Consider the following 20,356-nt stretch of genomic DNA (forward strand, 5'->3'; position numbering starts at 1 on the left):
TCTCTCCAGCTCCTCCAGCTTGACTCTTTACTGGAAAAGCTCACCCTGACACCCAGGTCTTGTGAAACACAAATGAGATCAGGAATTACAAACATACATCGTTCAGTCAAGGGCCTGCTTGGGGAACCACAATCGTCCCCAAGGAAGGGCCTGCCTGGTGTGTGGGGGGGAGAGGGGGACTCTTGTAATTAAAGAGAGAAGAATTGCATCGTTATCAGGGCTTCCCATGTTCTTGTCTTATAAACCAGTCATCTCTGGTTTGTCTCGAGGCCTCCTAAGTTTATTGGGGCCTTTATTGCCTCTGAGAAAGAGAAAGTGCTTGTGTTTCACCTGCAAGGGAATTTCAAATGTCAACAGCCTATATATCCTGAGTCCCGCCTGCACGGCCACAGCCACAGCCAGAGAGGTTCTCTGAGGGCGTAGGTTAGCTGTGAGCCATTGCCCAAGGATCTTTTCCTCCCAGCTATAAATGGGTGGGATCTTAACGTGTGTGAAACAGTGTATACTATGGAAACAGAAAGTCAAAAATCCACAAAAGAAGAAAGGAAAAAAAAAAATCAGCCCTCCATTTACCACCCAAGAAAAGGCTCTTTGCGGTCTTTCTTTCTTTCTTTTTTCCCTTGGTTTTCTGAGACAGGGTTTCTCTGTAGTTTTGGAGGCTGTCCTGGAACTCGCTCTGTAGACCAGCCTGGCCTCGAACTCACAGAGACCCACCTGCCTCTGCCTCCCGAGTGCTGGGACTAAAGGCGTGGGCCACCACCGCTGGCCTCTATGGCGTTCTTGCCATGCAACACCCATGTTTTAATTAGATTGTGTTGTGATGAGCTGGTCTCCAGTCACCTGAATAAAGAAAATGCTTCTACATACCCGTGCCGCACAGCATGTTGGTTGTAATGCCTTCAGAGCCTTCTGTGATTACACATTCACTTATTCTTAATCAGCCCCCGTGGTTGAACATTTGGGTCATTTTTCTGTTCTTCTGTGTTAAAGGCAGGAGTGAGATCAGCGTGTTTCCTGACATTTGTTTTCTTCCCCTGTGGAGAGGAACGGGCAGAAGACACTCCCTAGGGTCTGCAAGCTGGTTTTTGGCAGCTGCCCTGGATGCCCTGTCTGCTCTGTGGTGCTGGGCATTGACTGCTCCTAGGCCAGCGGCATGTGGTTTCCTGGCTTCCACTCAGCCCTATGCCCTCTTGTTCGGCAGGCTCTCGGCGGGCATCATCTATTGCGGCCTCAAGGCTGGAGGAGGCCATGTCGGAGTTGACCATAACAACCTCAGTTCTAAAGCAGGGCCCCATGCAGCTGTGGACCACGCTGGAACAGATCTGGCTCCAGGCTGGTGAGTGTCCCCTGATCCACTCATGCCCACCTGCATGTGAAGCCACCAGATACCCAGAGCCCTGCCCCGTCCTTGACGATGAAGGTGGGGAGGTAGAGATTTCAGATGAGGCTTTTACTCCTGAGTTCTACAGCTCTGTTTCTCAACTCTCCCTACCCCCGCAAGCTCCCCCATCCCCGCCTCAGAGAACGTTTGCACCCAGAACTCAGATGCTGAGATCTTGTCTAGGTGCCCCAGGAGAAGAATATTCCAGAAGAACAAGTCGGCCCACCTCCCTCCCCCTGAGGTTTCTGCTTGCCTTGTCTGGCTGACTGGGTTTTCTTCTTTGCCTTGTGGAGAGATTGCCTGCCTCCCTTACCTGAGAGGTTCCTGGTGGCAATAATGTTTGAGGTCTGAGGTCAGGAGAGGCTGTGTGGATAAATAGTCCAGAGAGCTAATGACAAGGAGACTGCTGTCCAGGTGACATACCTTTTGATCCCCAGCCAGCACTGTTCCCACAGGCAAATGAGTACTAGAGGGATAGGTTTCCGGAAGCCCTGGCTGGAGTCACCCGGATTAGAGTCCCATGCAGGCTGACACCTGGCTAGCCCCGGGGTGAAATGACTCACAGGTCAACGCAGTAAGTGTGGCGCATAGTGGGCGTTCCACCGCTAGCACATGGCCTCCACAGCCGCCTTTCGGGTTCACGGTGTAGCTGTGAGGCCCCACAGATTGCGTGCTTGGCTCAGAAATGCCAAGGAGTGACTTGCTGGGAAGTGTTTGGCACTAACGGAACTGTGGAGTGGCGGGTGACAGGGAAAGAGAGTCAAGAATGAGAATGAACAGCAGAATACAATGTCTTTGGCTGAGTAGAGGAGAATGAGAGACCTGAACCTATACGAGGCTATCCTGCCTTTGGTCCAAAGCTGCCAAAGACCGGGCCCCAGGGGCTGCCATCCCCAAGGAGGGGTGGAGTAGAAAGCAACAGGAAGTGGATAATCGTTTCCTGGGATAGGTGTTACTGGCAAGTCAGGGTTAGAACGCTCGGTGGCTACTCATGGCGTGCTGTCCACATATGGACACATTAGTATGCAGCCAACCCCCACACTTCTTGTCGTGGACTCTGAATCTGGAGGGAAAGAGAATGGACCGGGATTCACAGGAAGCCTAGACTATTGCAGTAATACAAACATTGCCCCACTTAGCATCCCAGGATTCCTTAGGATGCCCAAGGGGCTAGGGCTGCACAGTAAGAAGGTGAATGTTGAAGGAAGTAAAGGTGGGATGGACAGTGATGTATCTGCTTTCTTCCGGGAGCTGTGGAGCCCTCCCGCCTTCTGAGAGGCGTAACAGAGACCATGCTGGGAGGCAGCGTGGGAGGCAGCGAGGCCATGGGAGCTCCAAGGGCTGCAGCCGTGAGCCCTGCCTGTAGCTCCCTAAGCCTTCGCTTTCCGGATGTGTCTGGAATTTGCACTTGGATGCGTCTGAAACCACCTTGGTTTCTCGGGTGCATTGCCTCATACTGGGGTGGTGGCGTGTGCCGGGAATAACTCCAAGGAAAGTGAAAGGCCTTTCAAGACCTGGAGCAAAATTTGGCCGTGTCACTATAAACTCACCTTTCAGTAAGTCGCACGTTAGCCTTTCTGCTTTGGACGTTAGATGTCCCTGCACAGAGAAGTCTGAGAGCAGCCTATGGATGCAGGTATGAGCTGGGAAGAAAACATAGTCTCAGCAGCAGATGGATCAGGTGAGGTCACAGATCCAAAACTGCGGTGTCTTATACGACGTTTATTTCAACAATACAGAAAGGGCAGCCTCAGGCGATGCCCGCCGTCCCTAGGGTATTGCTCACATCCCTACGGCTCACGGTGACTCCTCATGACACTCTGAGGCAGAAGATGATAAACATGGAGGGAAATTCTGCCCATCGGGACATACAGTAGAATTTGCACGCATCGCTTCGTCTTGTGATCATTGGCCGGGACTCTGTTATTTGACTGTCCCTAACTGCGAAGAACTCTGGCATTATTCTGCAAGTCCCTGTGCCTCGCTGTAATTCATGAGATCTGTCCTCCCAGAAGCAAGGGATAGACAGGTGCACAGCTTCCACGGCCAAGAAGGGAGTGAGAGATCGCGTTCTCTGTCCCTCATCGTGAACATGTTGGGACCCATTTGTATCCTCCGTCCCTTGGGCTGCCACCGTGTTCACCAGAATGTACTGAGTTCCTGTTGGAGATCACCAAGGCCACGACTTCTCCCCAGAGCGCCCCACCTGACCCAGGCTAAGCATGGAGTGATCAGCCCCCCTCAGCACCCCCCCCCCCACACACACGACTGCTAACAGGTGCTATGAATGTGCAGGGAAGAAAGGGGTTGGTTCTTCATCGCTCCTGAATGAGCTAATCCCAGTTTGGTTCAGGGGGGACTGCAGCCCAATGTGGTCAGTGAGTTCCACCGTGAAGCAACTCTGACTGGGAATGCCGTGCTTCGTGCCTTGCTCTCCCACGCTCACCTTCTCCTTCTACCCCCTCAGGCCCCGCAGCCTGCAGGAAGATCTGCACCGGGGTGAGTGGTAGGGGCCCTGCTTCCTGGGCAGTGGGTCTGTGAGCGTGGGCAGCTGCACCAGGCCCGTGCGTGTTCCAGAGTCTCCAGTGTGGAGAGGTCCTTTCCATAAGGACACACACACACACACACACACACCTTCCTACTCCCACAGTCCTTTTCTGTCTACCTTTATCCCGAGCGCCCACAGCTCCTGAGGGCCTGCTTCAAGGGGAGCCATGCTTACCCCCTTTGATATGGGTTAAAATGTCCTCACTGTGGAGGTCAACCCCAGGCAGGGCAGATTCCGGCTAGAGCGGTGGTTCTCAACCTTCCTAACACTGTGACCCTTTAATACAGTTCCTCATGCTGTGGCGACTCCCCCGGCCATAAAATTATGCCATTGCTACTTCATAACTGTAATGTTGCTACTGTTATGAACCGTGACGTAAATCTCTGGCAAGAAAAGGTCTTTGGACCCACAGGGGTCCTGGCCCTCAGGTTGACCAGCACTGTTTTAGATCCTCATTTTCTCTCCTGTCCCAGGTCCTGCACAGCTCCCTCTCTTTTCTGAGGCCTCAGCATCGGGCCAGCCTAAGGACAAGAAGTGGCAATGGGCCTCAGAGAGTGAACTTAGCCCCCAGCCTAGGGCCTAGAGCCCTGGTCTTGGCAGGGGTGGCAGGGCTCCCAGAACCAGCTCTGGGCAAAGTAAGGCCAGGATGTCTCTAAGAAGTGATAAAAGGAAAGCTTGCGAAGCCCCAGAGAGCAGATGCTTTCCATTTGTACCCTGTGGAGAGAAAGCACAGAGGAGGGTAGTGACGAACCCAGAAGCCAAGAGGAGGAAGACCAGAAACATAAGAGAGACGGGGAGCTGGGGGAGGGATGTGCTTTGACAAAGGTTTGCTAGCTGCCCTAGATAAGACTAAGCTAGTAGCAACGAGTACTAACCCAGCCCTGGCCAGGGGAACACATGGGTGTGGGCATGGTGGGCCTGACAGCCGGGTCTGGAGGAGGAAGATCCAGGCAGTGGTGGGCACCATGCCACCAGGTTCCTGCTGCAGTCGCGGCTGGCCGGCTGGCTAAGAGCACCATGTTTGGTAAAAGAGCAAGCAGGAGCAGAGGGCACCTGCCCAGGGACACGGAGCCTAGGAAGACGGGGAAGCCCCCAGGACTGTGTGGCTGCTTTCAAGTCTGAGACCTTGCCGAGGGGACTGGGCCAGAGCCCTCAGGAGACCAGCCTCTGCCTCTGGGCCGTGTCACCTGGCTTCCTTCCTACTGGTAAAGAGACTCATCAGAGAGCAGAAGGAGCCCACTTCCCAGGGAGTGCTCCTTGGGGTGTGGCGTCTCAGCTGGGCCCAGGGCCTCAGAAAGCCCCAGGGGGACCCCAGCACTAATTGAAATCTGTTGATGTGAGCACACTGAGTAGTACCCAAGGTGGGGACCAGGGACAGTCTCCTGGGGGCTGCAAGGCCCAGGGCAGCAAGTTGTAAACAGCTTAATGAGTCATGACACAGCCAAGTGAGGCTGCTGAGTGAGGTCTAGGCATCAAGAGTCTAACCCTAGCTCCTCAGAGCTCCTGTCCACAGAGAACGCCCCCCTCAGGCGCGTGTGCGTGTGTGGTGGGCATCCGCCTGCACCAAGCCTCACTCGGCACCTGTGTCTCCTCCGCTGTACTCCGGAGGCTCCGCCGCAGCGGAGTCTGCCTGCAGGTTGGCCTCCCTCGTCTCTACCTGCTCAACTGTGAACCAGCCCCTCTGACTGCACCACTGTGACCCTGACCTGTAACACCCAGAAACGCTACTGTCATTTCACTGTCCTGGACCTCTCAAGGGTTTTAGTGGCTCAGTCCCCACGGCACTTCCCTGTTTTCCTCCTTACGGGTGTGTTGGACGTGTGCTCGGTGTTCAGTGTGGTTGTACATTACACACTCACTCGTGAGCACAGCCTGGCCAAAGCCCAGCAGGAGAGTAGAAAGGGAAGCTGAGAGGGAGACAGCCAGCTCGCTGACTGCTGGCCAGCCCTACCCTGGGAGGTCCCCATCTTCTGATGCCCGCAAGGACAGGAGCCTTGGTTGTCGACCCATCCCTCTAACTGTCACGTGAGAGTTTGGCTGCTCTGAGTTGTTGGGTTTTTTTCTCTGATTATCCTGGCTCCCTCACCACCATTAGGAAAATGCTGTCCTATTTTGGGATGAGGCAAACTGATTACATTGAGCTTTAGGTAAGCCTTCCTGCCTAAGAACCCTCCTGCTGCACAGTACAGTTCCTTGGGCTCTCTCCCCGGCAGGCAGAAGGGATGCCTGGGTCAGGTCTGTCCACCTCTTCCTGGGAGTTGCCATTGGAAATGTCTGTTACCTTCTCCGCCCCAGACGAGCTCTGAACTGGCGTAACCTCAGCATTCAGCCCGTGCTAGGAAAAGCTCTTGGCAGAGCCACAAGCCAGACTCCGCTGGCCTCCCGCGCTCCCCATCTGTGTTGCCATCCTTCTGTGACTTCCGCATGGGGCACCAGCTCCGGGAGGGAGCAGCCGAGCCCTGGGGGCTGCTTGGAAAGAAAGGCAGAGTGGGCCAGCGAGCAGCATTTCTAAAAGTATCTGTGGTGGGCGAACGCCTGTGCAGTGTGGGGCTGAAGTCTGCAGCTCTGCAGGCTGCCTGGGGATGGGAGAGACAGCACCTCTTCCTCTAGACCCGCCTGGGGATCCGATGCTGTCTGCAGGCCACAAGGAAGGGTGTGTGCCTGCCTGCCTGCGTGCGTGTGTCCGTGCGTGCGTGTATGTGTGTGCGCGCGCGTGCGTGTACACGCACACACACGTTAAAGAGGCTGTGAGGGAAGGAGAAGCCAGTTCTGCAGTTGTCCTTTGTCTAAGAGGGGCTGGGAGCAAAGCCCTCCTGACTCAGCTTAATTGTTTGTAGTGAAGATCTCATAATTGCGAATGCCTCCCTCTAAGACGACCTGTGAGGATTAGTGAGACTTGTGGCTTGTGAGGTTGGGGTTTGCCCCCCCGGTCCGCCTCTTTAAATACAGGTGGTAGCCATGTCACTGTACCACTTGGTTTAAGCTTTGTGTGCCTCATCAGAGGCCCCAGATCTCTCTGCCCTCCCCCCCCCCCCCCATCCTTCACAGTTCCCTCCTGGCCTCCAGGCACACTCCCACCTCATCCTGAGCATATCCAGGGCCTGGTGAGTTCCTTGGCAAACGCTGAGACTCACTAGGTCTGTCCCCATCCTGTCATCCGCCCAGAGATGGACAAATGCAATGGACAGTGAAACGTGTCTACGACAGGCAAGCATGCGTGCATGCATGCAGCCCTGCGCCACACTATTCCCACTGCCGGGTCTGAAGTCAGACGGCCTGACACAGACTCCGGCTCTGTCTGTTACTCTCTGTGTGTGGTTCTGGGCTTCTAAAGTGGGGGTGAGGGTGAAAGTGCTTCCTCCAGCGTTTCTGTGGCATCGGCTGTGGCGGGTTGTTACCCGGCATGGTGACCGACAGGAGTAGGCGCTTGGAGCCCGGTACCCAGTGTCCCCCTTGCACTTCATAGCAAGGTACCCTTGTGTCACGACTCCCCTGCTCAGCGTCAGCTCTCTTGGCTCGGGGATGTGGGCTGGGGCCGCTGCCTTTGACTTATCCACCACTCAGTCCCCGCGGCCCGTCTGTCTTCACAGCTGAGCTGTTCATGGAACAGAGACACCTCAAGGAAGCAGGCTTCTGCATCCAAGAGGCTGCCGGCCTCTTCCCCACCTCTCACTCCGTGCTCTACATGCGAGGCCGGCTGGCTGAGGTGAAGGGCAGCTTAGAGGAGGCTGAGAAGCTGTACAAGGAGGCGCTCACCGTGAACCCGGACGGCGTGTGCATCATGCTCAGCTTGGTGAGTCACAGCTCCCTTCCCATCCCCTCCCTTCCCATCCCCTCCCCCTCCACGCCAACACCTCTGCTGCTGCTGCTGCTAGGCATCTCTAGGAAGGGGCGTCCCGCCAGCTCTGCTATGAGAGACATCTGTATGTGTCTTATCTGTATGTGTGAGCTGTTTCCCTCCTATCAGAGTCTACACTGATGAAAAAGAAAACCTAGAAGGTTGGCTGGCATTTTTCGTGGCTTCCACGTTGCTGTGAAAATCTCTGTGTGATCCGCGCCCAAAGATTCCATAGCCACTTGTTAAAGCCTTACCCTGGGAGCCAACCCAGACCCTAGGCATTTCCCAGAATGCCTTGTGTGAAGGTCCTCAGTCTCTCCCCAGTCACTGGGCTGCCTCTCCCATTCCGAGAGGGTGCTCTGTCTCCTTGGGGGACTCAAGGTTCTCAAGGGTGAACCATGTCAGGTCTGGCATGAGTATACATTGAAAATGCCCCCCTGGGTTGTAAAAGGGTCCACCAGGCGCCAGTTCTAGAACATGGATTCAGGACTTGGGTACCAAGGGCACAGTGGCACACCTACACCCCTGCACAGGTGGGGAGGTTGGGTTAGCTGAGAAGCGCTACCTTCTACCTTGGGTGATCGTGGGTGAATGAGTCACTGTCTCTGAACTTTGATTTGGCTCAGCCATCCAGTGAAGATGCTATGGTCCCGGAAGCATCATAGTGTTTCTCGCTCGGGTAGAGTAAGACTCTACAGATGATCTTTGCCCCTGCATTCCATAGTTGCTTCTGGAGAGCAGAGATCAGGACAAATAGAGTAGCAGTATCGTGGAGTTAGCCCACCTGCAGAGGCATGAGTGCTCCCGGAAGGATGATTTTGAAGCCCACAGTTAGGGAGGTCCTGTCGAGGTCTCGGTTCCGATTGGATGCCCCCTCACCTTGGGAATGGCTGACATCTGACACCGGGAGAGCATGAGGGTGGGAATCGTTCCTGGTGGCCAGAGGGTTTCCATTGCCAGGAGGGGACTTTCCCCCAACAAGAAGCCGTTTAGACGTATACTCAGAAATCACTTGAGAGGATAGGGCAAGGCTATACAAAGATGCTTTATATCCTCTCTAAACCCAGAAGTCCTTGAAAACAGAACCAAGCAAAGATTCCCTGCTCTGCCCTCACTCCTTCTTAGGCTGCTTTTTTGAGCCCCAGATAAAGGAGTCGCAGGCTACAACGTCATACAGCCCTGTCTCTTCCCATAGCTGCCTCATGGCCTTCCTGTTTTACAAGGCACAGCCCCCTTCCTCCTGCGTTTCAGACATCAGCTTTGCTGGTTAATGTCTCACTAGGGGTCATGTCCAGAAAACTTGATTATTGAGGAGGACTGGGCTGGCATGATTCACAGATCTGAGTCTGCAGTCTCAGCCCCCGAACCCAGCAAAATCCAATAACAAGGTACAATTTCAAAATGATGGCGTACCATTTTTTCATTTATGCTTATTATTGTTTGTAGCTATTTTCTTGAAATTGAAGCAGTTGCCAGCCATGGGTTTCCATGGTAACCGAATGGCTGTCCACAGTAGCTCCCTGCAGAATGTTACTGACATGGTCCATTTTCACTTCCTGGGGTGCCTTGTTGACTTAATGAAATTGGAGCAAGTCGGAGCCAAGCCTGCCCACTCTCGGTTAGCAGCAAGCAGAGGGGCAGTCGGCTCCTGTGTGGGCAGCCCATCCCCTCTCCACAGGCTTTGTTCCTGCCAGCATCCTACGCATATGCATAAAGAATAGCAAATGCAGGGCTGGGGAAGATTTACTAAGCATATTTTCCTAAAGACGTGTGAATGCTTTTAGCATGCTGATCTCCAGTGTTCCCCTCATCTAAATGTCTCCCTTGTGCTGGCCTGCAACTCAGGACATCTGGGCTCTGGCCTCGGGTGACTTAAGAAGAGACTTAACTTCCATCCATGTCCCCGATGTCCCCTTTTGTGAGTAGGTAGTAATTGTCCCGAGACTGTAGTGTTTTTCTGATCAAATGAGATCATGTGTATGGAAGTCTGTAGTGAATAGGAAAGGAGGTAAGGCAGCATACAGACCACTATTCTCCAATCCCCTCCACTGACAGACATTACTAATCAATCATAGCTCAGCCTTCACTGAGCATCAGTGGAGTGTGGAATCTTTTAAAATGTGATATAACACAATGGAAAATACTTCCAGTAGGTTAGGTCAGCTTGATATTTCTACCAAGAATTTCTTGTTTAAAAAAAAATGAAAGAGACATCATTTTGTGTATTCTGGGATAGATATGTCCTTAGAGAATTATCCAAAGAAAAGAACATAAAGGGGTGTCAGTCCCCCACCATGAAGTTATTGCCAAGGTTCCTGGGGAAGACATTCTGGCTTTGCAACACCACTGAACCTTTGTGAAAACACAACCTGTAGTCGGTGCAAATAGGAGAGCCATCCTTCCCCGTGGGGTTTCAGCCACAAACAAGCCTGGGCTGGAAAATTCTCCTGAAGTCATCGGGAAGTTCCCCCTCCCTGGGGTCTGGAAAGAGGAGGGTGGGGATATTCCTAGGGTATTGTGTAGGGGGCCAGGTTTGACCCAGCAGTCATAGGGCGGGGCTGGCAGACAGCAGGAGAAGAAAAGCTTGCTGAGGGGCAGAAGGCTGCAAAGTTTTCTAAGACAGGGACAGATATCTGCTGCTCTCTTCCTCTGTCACCCTCCCTGGATGCCACGGGGAAGCTCTTCCTGGTTCTGACTTCTCCCTTCATGCGAGTTAGGATGCCGCACCAGACCAGGCTAGAAGGCTTTGCTTCCTTGGCAGTTCTGTGCCAGGAAAAGAAAAAACAAAGCAAAAATCCTCTCTGCTGTGCCCATAGCAATATGGTCCCTCTAGTCCTGGAGGCTGTCACCTATGCCACAGTCAGTGAGTGGTTTCTGAATCAAAATCAAATCACAGGAAGAGGTCGTGGGAGTGCCTGCCAGGCAGTCTCCGCCCTCCACCATTACCGGAAGCGCTCCCCGGCTGGAGTGCTGGGATGCGGTGTGTTGGGATGTGGTTGAGCAGCCTGACGTTGTCCGCCCCACAGAGCATGAGTAGCGAGAGGCAGTGTCCGCCTCAGCAGAGGAGGAGGAGGTGTTCAGGATGGGGAGGAAGAGACCCCAGGCTCCTGCCCTGCATCTCTCTCACAGAACTTCTAGGCAGCACCGGACACCTCTAACACAGGAATACGGGAGCCTGGACGGTGGCCAGCGGACCGGCCATGTCAGTGAGAGCCCTCCCAGGAAGTGTTCCTATGGTGACACCTTAACAGGGAGGGTCATGGGTTGTTCGTGAGCCTGAGGTTGATATTTGACTCCATTTCCCAGCGTTCTGAGTTGTGGCCAGTCACTCCACCCCCTCCCAGGCCCCCACCCAACAAAAGACAAATGAACGACAGAAGCAGACAGTAGTAAATGAACGAGGATTCGGACAGAATGACAGTCTCCGGGGTAGTCTGGAACACCCTCCTAGGCAGTCTACAGTGGGAAACTTAGTTTTAGAGAGGTGACAAGACAAGGGAGTAGGAGCATGGGTCACTAGGGACAGCCAGTTCGGGGAAGAGAGATGGGATGGTAATAGTGGCCAGAGGCTCATGGGTAAACTCTGCTGGGTACATTTTGTGGTGCCATTCTGGGGCCCATAAGGGCCTGATGTTGGTTTCTGCAACCAGCCTTTGTCCCTCTGGTAGAGATGAAAGGGGACTTTGTAAATGTCTTTATTTGCTTTTAGGCAAATGGGCAGAAGGCTTGGTTTTCCCTGTGTCTGCTTCTTTTCGGTTGCCTTTAGCTCAAAATAGCCTTTGAGCTATGTAGGAATAGTATGTTCTGCAGCCCTTCAGCTCCACTAGGGAAGACTCAAGCTCTGGCCACAGATGGGCGCACTCCCTCCCTCCACCCTTGGCTGGCCTAAGGAGTGCAAGGTGCTTCTGTGCTCCCCAGGCAACTTGAGGCCCCTCAGCCCTGAATGGGTGCTCATGGGCATGCAAGGTGTTGTGGGTAGCACCCGTCTTGCCTTCCTAGGGATGGACTCTAGAGACACAGACTCCTGCTCTCTTGTTGGGAAGTCAGCTGCAGGTTCTCCCAGAACCTCTCCTCCTCAGGCGGTGCAGCCATAGTGGGAGACCCACGTTGGCTTCAGCTCGTAGTCTGATGCCCAGGGATGAGGTTCTCTCTTCTTCTACGTGCCCTGGAAAGGTGCGGAGGTACCTCTGTTGCCACCTCCTTCCTCCTCAATAGCAGAGTGACTTCAACTATTCTCCTTTGTGGGTCCAGTCGGGACAGCGTCCAGCAACCGCCCTGGGGGACCGGAAGTGGCCCCAGAGACATCTTTCCGCCCCCGTGCCCCTTCAGCACCGAGGACAGGCTCCTGCGGCCAGAGAGCTGGGCTCTGGTGATGAAGGCCTGTGTCGCAACCCCACCCAGCCTTCCCAGTACTGGAGGAGCGGTACTGGATTCTAGGGGTGACAAGCCAGAGATGGCCAACCTGGCCCAGCTTAGGCTTAGGCTTTCTTCTTTTTTTGTCAAGGGGACGATAATCTTGGCCCCGGTGACTCCAGAGTGCGTTTGAGGGCTCGGGTGAGCTGAAGGCTGCCGAGTCTGCGTGGGGTCCCACAGTGGGAAGCAGCCTAAACTCTGGCCCTGCCGTCAGCCGGGTGGGCTTCTGTCGGACCCCGTCATATCAGCGTGGGGTCTTTGGTACAAACTGCCTTGTAGTTCCGGGGAAAATTGATCAGTAGGGAGCTGGGGAGGGAAGGAGGGAGAGGAAGGCCAAGATAGAGGCCAGAATCCCCCGGGGGTTGCTCCGGCGCTGGTTAGCGGGCACGGTTTTAGAGGGAGCTGGCCGGAAGCTGACCTACGCTTGCTTTGCTCACTGTGTTCCTCGGCCGAGGTTCCTTCCCCTTTTCAGAGGTTCCCGTTCCTGGCTGTAAAATGGGGGTGGCTGTGCCCGGTACATTAGGGCTGCTGTTACAGTGAGGTTCAGCAACTGTGAAGGTCAGGGGCCGGTGGCTGAGGCCATCTGTACCTTTCTCACTTTGGAAGTGGCCCGCCTGGGCCATGTCCCGCTGCTGCTCTCGGCTGAGCCGAGCTCAGAGCCGCATTGCACCCAACCTGCGGCTCACCAAGTCCCCCAGAGAGATGAGCCCGAGGCACAGATTCAGGACACAGGCCCCACGTGATTTGTGGACGGGACCAAATGAATACAGTGCAAGGCCACATTGACCTTAGCCAAGGGAGGGAGTGGCTGCTTCCCAAGATGATCCGAGCAGAGAGAAGGGGGGATTTGCGGCCTTGTCTTGCAGTCTCTTATGTTGGCTGCTCTGAGGTAGCTGTGGTGACAGGCTCTGGCCAGGCGCTCTGCTGGCCCAGTGCTCGCTGTCACCCTGCCAGGCTGGTTCACCATCTGTTTGCTGACACAAGAGGAGTGTCCTGAGAGGCTGAGAAGTGAAACCTGGTGCCCCGCCGTTCGTGAAGGTTCTGTAACGTGGGACAGAGTAATGGATGACACGGGGACCAAAGCGGGGACCTGAGCTGAGATGCACTGCAGGCAGCTGCGGAGGGGGAAGACCAGACCTCTTGTCTTTTGTGGAGAATGGGGGTTGGGAGGACTGTGGGGACCGTACCTGGGGAAGCCATTGATTGAGGCTTTCGTCTGTCTGGTGGACAGGATCGTTCGGTGGGACCGTCTGGGCCATTTGATCCCCAGATGAGGTGTTTCATTGGCAGCTCCTCCCCACTTCTCCCTGGAGGCACGCTCCTTGTGGCAAACAGAAATGGAGGAGGAAAAGAGCTCTGGGCGCTCTCTAGGTGGTAGAGCAAGGTGCTACCACCCCAGCATCAGACAGACCAGGGTTCAGAGTCTTCTCCCACCCCCACCCCACCCTGCCAGGCTTTATCTGGCTGGGCACAGGCTCGGATCGTGGTGACCACTGGGCACAGTAGCGTGATTTTGCTCCAGAATCCATTTTATCAACAAAGGAATGGGAAAGACTGTCCGGAGGCCACCACAGGGTGCAACCCCCAAGCCTCCCGTCCTCAAATGGCTATTGTCGCTCCACTAAAGTGCAGCCTCCTGTTCTACCCCTGAGGACTTGAGAGGGTGAGTCAAGGCCAGCTTTGGCCAGAGGTGGCCCGCAAAGGCTTCCGAGTCCCACGATGCGTCCTGTTCTGGGCAGTCCAGTGCTTTTGGCCCCTTAGCCCAGAGCCCCCTTGGAAGGCAGGCAGCCCCAGCTGATCAGAGAAGCCAGCTGGGCCTGTAGACCGTTGCACTGCACCCCAGAGACCCACAAAGAGAACGGAATGGGCGTGGGTTTTGCAATACAAGGCAGCAGCTACCAGCTTCTTGACAAGACCCTCCTAGGCTGGGCTCCCGGGTGATCTGGGTACCTTCCAGGCGAGGGCCTCTTCAAAAGACCTAATACATCAGCTGGGCACTGGGTGGGTCTGGAAAGAGTCCTGTCCTTTGCTTCCAACAGGGAAGTACAACTGTTCTATGACTCTAGGGGCCATGGTCTGGAAGGGATGCAGGACTTCAGGGTGTGTCCCCAGTCTGGGCGGGCAGGATAAAGGTGTTGAAGGTGACACACCTGATCAGACCTGGAGCCAGCACTGACCTAGAGGCTCACAGCCTCCCCAGAGCACCTGAAGGGGAGCCTTCCAGTGCAATGGCTCTTCTGCGCCTGCTCTAGTGCCTTCACACAGGGCCTCCAGGGACCTGCCGTCTCCGGCAGCCTCCCAGCTGATTCCCAGCTTCCCAGATGGAAAGGCTGTTACAGAATCCCAGGAATGTGCCTGGAGCTCAGAAAGAAACCCAAAATAGCTTCTATAAATACTTAAGGGCAGGGCTGGGGAGGAACACTCGGCATGGCCCACAGCCGGCCTAGAGCTAACTCCTGCTCCCAGGGTAGGCTCCCCAAAAGATGATAAAGTTGTGCCCAATCCCGCTGGCCTTTCTGCTGTGTCTTTGATCTAGGAGACATCCTGGGGCCCTGGATCAATGGGGTGACACAGTGTTAAGTGGCAGAGCATAGGAAAAGCCTAGCAAGACCCTCTCTCTATTCCAAAATGTAGCCTCAGTTCGAATCGGCAGCTCAACAAAAAACCAGACTCCTAACTGGGAAATGCCCCCCTATCCCTCAGACTGTCTCCAGACTGACTTGAGCGAGGCATGGACCCGTCCCTCCTGGCCCAGGGATGCCCTGAAGGCAGAGCCAGGTGTCCTTGGCTTTCTGACCAGGCCTCTCCCACCTGGCTTCTGTTGAGCCACACTGCCCAGCTTAGCACAGAAAGACTGGCAGGAAGATGGTGCTGTCCCTCTCGTCCTGGAGTACAGGCCAGGGACGGCACACGGGAGCCCCATGGTGACCTAATGTGACAGGGAGGCGGTGTCTCCTGAGGCTTGCTGTCCTCGGGAAAGGCTTCCAGGGAGAGCAGAGCCCTGAGACTCGGATATGGGCCCGCCCTGAGAGGGATTTCTGGAGACGTTGAACGTAGGCCTGTCCCTCCTCAGTGGGACAAGTGCATCTTGCCCAAGTGCACCTTCCAGCTGTAGTGTTTGTGGTCACAGATAACTTGCCAGTGGCTACCAAATCCCTGTGAGTGGCCAGCCCGGTCGTGACACCATGGTGTAGGGCCAGAAGCTAAGGGCCTCTTCTCGGAGCTAGATCCCTCTCAACAGATGAGGGACGAGGCAGGGAGGGACACAGGGTTCAGTGGGGACATATGGACAGAACTGTGTTCCCACCATCTCCCTGGAGACCTGTTCTCACCGCCAGTGAGGTGCCGGGAGAGTGCTGACAGACCCTGGGGCAGCGCCCGGCTGGGGACAGCAGGTGAGGCCTGGAGGCTTCCTGTGGTTGGGTCCCACCCAGTTGTCAGGCAGCAAACAGCACCGAGTTGCTACCAAACACAAATGCTGTTGGTGTCAGGGGCAGGTGGCCGCAGATCCCCTTACAGGCCCTGGGCCTCCAGGCCTTAGCCTGACCCCAGCCTGGCCTGGTGTCTTCTTTCAGGGTCTAAGGTCAGCATGTGGGAACAGGGGCACATGAGCCAGATCTGCTGCACGGCTCCTCCCAACAGGAGGACGCTGCCATCTCCCCACCTCTAAGGACACGGACACGAGTCCCCTGTCATCATGCCCCCCATTCTCCTTCTGTGAGACTGGCTGTGCCTTTTCCCAATCCATCCTTCCAGAATTCTCAGTGGCCCTGTGAGGAAGGACTGTCCCATCCCCCAGCTCACAGAGAGGAAAAGGGTGATGACCATTTGCTGGGGTCACGGTACGTGTCAATGGCAGGGCTGGAATTCAACCCAGCCGGCCTTCTGGCTGCTGAGCCCTGGGCTTTGTCCTCTCCTGAGACACACGCTCAGCCTGCGGACACATCTGGCTCCCTCCCACACACCCATACCTTTTCTTTTCCTCTCTTTGTCATGCCGGGATTGGATTTAAGGCCTCCCACACACTAGGCAACTGTGTACCACCGAGCTACACCCACAGCTCTCTGTGGCTTCACAGAGTTGCCCAGGCAGGCCTTGAACTTGTTATCCTCCCGCCTCAGCCTCCAAGGGGCTGGGATGATAGGCGCGTAGCAGGCTCAGCTAGGGACCCAGAGGGGTTCGGACTCCTCTGTGGTGGGACTCTTCTTGCCAGCAAAGCTTGCTGTGGAAGAAGGTGTCACCCCCTCTGGTAGGCCCTGCTGACCCCTCTGGCCTCTGTCACTCCCTGTGGGCGGCATTCATAGGCTGCAGAACTCCTGTTTCTTGGTCCTTCATTTTGGTGTCTGGTAGCCAGCAGCTAGAACCTTCCTCTCCCCCCCGCCCCCGCTATGGGTCCTGTTCCACTGTGAGCTACTCGGGGTCCTGCCCTGAGCCATGTGGGCAGAGCAGCGTGGCCTGGAGCACTGCCGGCCAGACAGACACTGCCCCTGCTTCTGGCAGCCCTGAGTCAGCATGCTGTGGTGCTGGTCAGGTCCAGAGCCCTTGGAGGCTACGCCCTGCCCCCACGGGCCCTTCTAAAGCTTGAGGTTGTTTGAGCTGAGTCGCTCCTTGGATGTGGGTCTGCTTAGGGTCACAGGAGGGTGCCGTCCATCTGGAAGTCAGTTCTGCCTTTCCTGCTCCCTGGCCCCAGGACCTCCAGCTGGCACCTCCGGAGACACCTCTTCCAGTCTTCCTGAGTGCCATCTCTCTTGACTAATTGGTCATGTTCCAAGCTCTCTTAGGACTTTATGAAGTCAGCCATGTACATCTTTCTTGCGTCTCCATAGCAACCGAAGGCCTAACTCTGGGGAGCTTAGGGAGGAGGAAGATAATCCAGCTAAAAATGTACATGGCCGTCAGTGGGCGTGCTGCAGAGAGGGGGGCTTCAAGCGCAGAGACAGCTCCCGGCACCCTACCCAGGAAGTCAGAGTTGGAGGTTTACCTCAACCCTTTGGAACAAGGGCAGGACCCAGCATCTTGGGATGCCTTCAGAGCTTGGCAGAGAGACCCGTGGAATGGTACACAGTAGCCTATCAGGGACCTGAGGCCTTCCCCGTGCCCCGTCACCCTGTCCCTTGTCCCCAGTGTGTGGGGGGTGGGGAGGATGGGCAAGGCTGTGTGTTTTATTTCCACCCCCTTGTGACTGGTACTTCCTCTAGTTTTGACTCAGTTGAGCTAAAGTGCAAGGCCAGGCTTCTGGCCTCGGACATCCAGAGTCTTCCGTCCCTCACCACCCGGACCCTTCCCCCCCCCCCCCCCCATGCCCCTCACCTGCCAGCGTGGGCTCTGCTGGGTGCGTGGCTCTCGGGACCCGGCAATCCCCCAGGAAGACAGGATGCTGATGCCAGCAGAGAAGCGCCCCGCTGTCACAGGCTGATGGGCCTCACGCTCCTGGGGTGCCCCTGGGGCGCGGGGCAGCTCCATGCTGCAGGCAGCGTGCCCCTGGCCAGTTTTCTTGGGCAGCTTTGCGTCCACTGTCTTCGGTTGTGTCATCCCAAGTAGCCATGCTGGGATAGTTTTCATTAACTTTTAACCCCACTTGTGGAAGGGTGAACTGAGGGCCCAGAATCCCCCACATGGAGCCTCTCAAAAATCAGGTCTGGACTTGAGTCTCCTGAGGATAAAGGGAACCTAGTTCCTACAGGGCTGAAGCAGGGCTTGGTTGGGGACAGCTAGGTTTTGCATGGATAAAGGGCATGGTCCTTTGCCTGTGGCCAAGCCGGGGCCTCTCTGGCTGGCGGCCAGGAGCGACCTGCTGCTGACTCTCTCGATGTTTGCTGGGCTCCCCCTGCCCAGGTCTCATTGACCCTGCTCTGTGCTTCATTTCTAGGGTCTGGTGCTGAGTCAGCTGGGCCACAAGAGCCTGGCCCAGAAGGTGCTGCGGGATGCCGTGGAGAGACAGAGCACCTGCCACGAGGCCTGGCAGGGCTTAGGACAGGTGCTGCAGGACCAGGGCCAGAGCGAGGCCGCCGTGGACTGCTTCCTCACTGCCCTGGAGCTGGAGGCCAGCAGCCCCGTGGTGCCCTTCTCCATCATCCCCAGAGAGCTGTGAGCGCAGTGGGCCAGGCACAGGCAGGAGGCAGGGGCGGCAGCTGCGCTTGCAGGGGGGCTCAGGGAATAGATGATCGGTGAACACTTCCACAGGCCGTGATGCCAGTTCTCCGCCCCAGCCCCGCCCACCTGGGCCAGCTAGGCCTGAGGCCCATCTAAAGCTGGGCGGACAAGATTTGCATCCAAAGCAAATGCCTTGCTCCCCGGAAGCTGACACTGTGGTGTTGCTGTGCACGGGGCCCTTTAGGAAAAAGGTGTGTTTGGCCCCAAGCCCTCACTGCTCTGACACCCCCACCCCCAGATTTCCTGCTTTCCTATGAACCAGTCTTGAGTTGGTGTGTCATAGAAATTAACCCACCAGATGCCCTCTCTCTGGCCTTTCCTGGTGCCTTGGGAGACAAGCTGGCTTGAATCTAAGTTACTTTACAGAGCGGTGACATGACATGCCGGAGAAGCTCTGACTCACTTCCCCCATCCGATCTCAGGGCAGTGCAAGCTTGAAATCTGTTCTTGGGCCTTGCCCAGGATGGCCACAGCTTGAAGTCCCAGACACCCGGAGGAAAGTGGGCTACGGGGTCAGATTGAATTAGCCTTGTTGGATGCCCAGTGTCGCCTCTGTGGGGAGGTTTCCTAAGGGCTCCGTGTGCTTTCTCTGTGCCACCAAGTGCTTTTGGGGACTGTGTGAGGCCAGGCCTCCTAAACACAGTCCCTAAGTCCTCCATTCTCACCCACGCCTGTCTCCCTGGAAACATTACCAGCCAGTGGGCTCCACGGGCCTCATGCCAATGGCCTCTAGGATAGGCCTTGGAATACAAAACAGGGTTCTGACCTCGCCACTTCTAGTACCTCGAGTACACATTCCCTGCAGTACAGGTCCCCCTGGAGTGAGTGACATCGAAGTGACTATCTATAGGACTTACCCCAATACACATCATCCACACAGCCCAGTTGTCACCCTGGGCTTTGTTGGGTGACCCAAATGGCCTTTTAGACTCCTCTGCCCGGATCCCCACAGAGGCCATGCGTGGGTGGGGGGGAGGAACCTGACTTACCTTCCCTCGCTGTGTCCAGGCTGCCGGGCAGAAGTCCCTCAAAGGCTTGTCAACCCGCCACCTCGCTTCTGGAACTTTCTCTTAGGAAGCCAGCCCCTTTCTGTCCGCCCCGCACTCTGGTTGGAATAATCTCCCTCAGGTTAACTTTGTTGTCATTTTAAAATGTGTAGAAAGGGTTTGAGAGCTGCCTGGCTCACCGTGGCTAGCCTCAGCTTCCTTGGACAGAGAAGACGGTTGTAGCCCGGCTCTGTCCTGTACTGCGTGTCCCCCTCATGTCCCCCGAGAGCTTGCGTCTCCTGGCCACAGCCCCAGGCCAGAGGGAGGATATTCAGTCCTTGGTCTCTTGGTCGAAGAGTCTCTGTGTATGTGTGTATATAAGTATAGATAGATATATGTGCTAGATATCTATATTTTTATGGAATTCTGTTAGAAAAAGTAAAGCGTAAGCAGATACTGTTGGTATACCTTGAAGAAACGGTTAATCTTGGCAGCGGGAAAGATACCAAATGCATTCTGACTAAGCGTTCTCTCTCTGGGAATGGGGGACAGGGCCCGGTACCTGACAGTGACCTCGAAAATTGAATAAAAGATCCTTGAAGGGGAAACAGGACTGTCTGTGTGGTGTGTTCCTTTATCCGGCATGCAGCACAGTGGGGAGGAGGCCCTGTCGGAGAAGCCCAAGGGCCTGGGAGCCTGGGAGGGTGGTGGGGAGAAGGGTCTGGAGGAGAAAGGCGGCCAGCTTCCTAGATGGTCTGGGGCTCCTATAGGAGAGCCGGGTCAGGTGAACAGTGAGGTGAGGGCCAGGGCCTTGGAGTGCTAGGAGGAGCCAGAGTGGTCTAAGCAAGGGCTGGTCCTGCCCACCTGTAGGATTGGGGGTGATCTGGGCCACACCCAGGTGCACCTGTCTGCTGAGAATCCACCGCAGTGCGTCTGAAGTGACCATGCCTCCGTGATGAGAATTAAATTATACAGGTGTAAGCTGTCTGCTACAAAACATTAGCCAGCTTTTCAAAGTGCTCAGGGAAACTCCGGTT

At 55.5% G+C, this 20,356-nt stretch overlaps 1 protein-coding gene across 2 annotated transcripts in view; it reads left to right on the top strand.

The window, feature by feature from the left end:
* The window catches only part of Ttc7a (tetratricopeptide repeat domain 7A), a 108,366-nt gene extending 88,434 nt beyond the window's left edge, over positions 1-19,932 (top strand). For both annotated transcript variants that reach the window (XM_040739056.1, XM_040739057.1), the window contains 3 exons: positions 1,202-1,336; positions 7,520-7,722; positions 18,050-19,932. In XM_040739056.1, coding sequence (XP_040594990.1) covers positions 1,202-1,336; positions 7,520-7,722; positions 18,050-18,271 — 560 coding nt within the window. In that variant the 3' untranslated portion in view covers positions 18,272-19,932. The remainder of the gene's footprint in view (positions 1-1,201; positions 1,337-7,519; positions 7,723-18,049) is intronic.
* Positions 19,933-20,356: the final 424 nt, after the last annotated feature.

This window comes from Mesocricetus auratus, unplaced genomic scaffold (assembly GCF_017639785.1).
Source record: "Mesocricetus auratus isolate SY011 unplaced genomic scaffold, BCM_Maur_2.0 Super-Scaffold_100676, whole genome shotgun sequence".
Taxonomy (NCBI): Eukaryota; Metazoa; Chordata; class Mammalia; order Rodentia; family Cricetidae; genus Mesocricetus; species Mesocricetus auratus.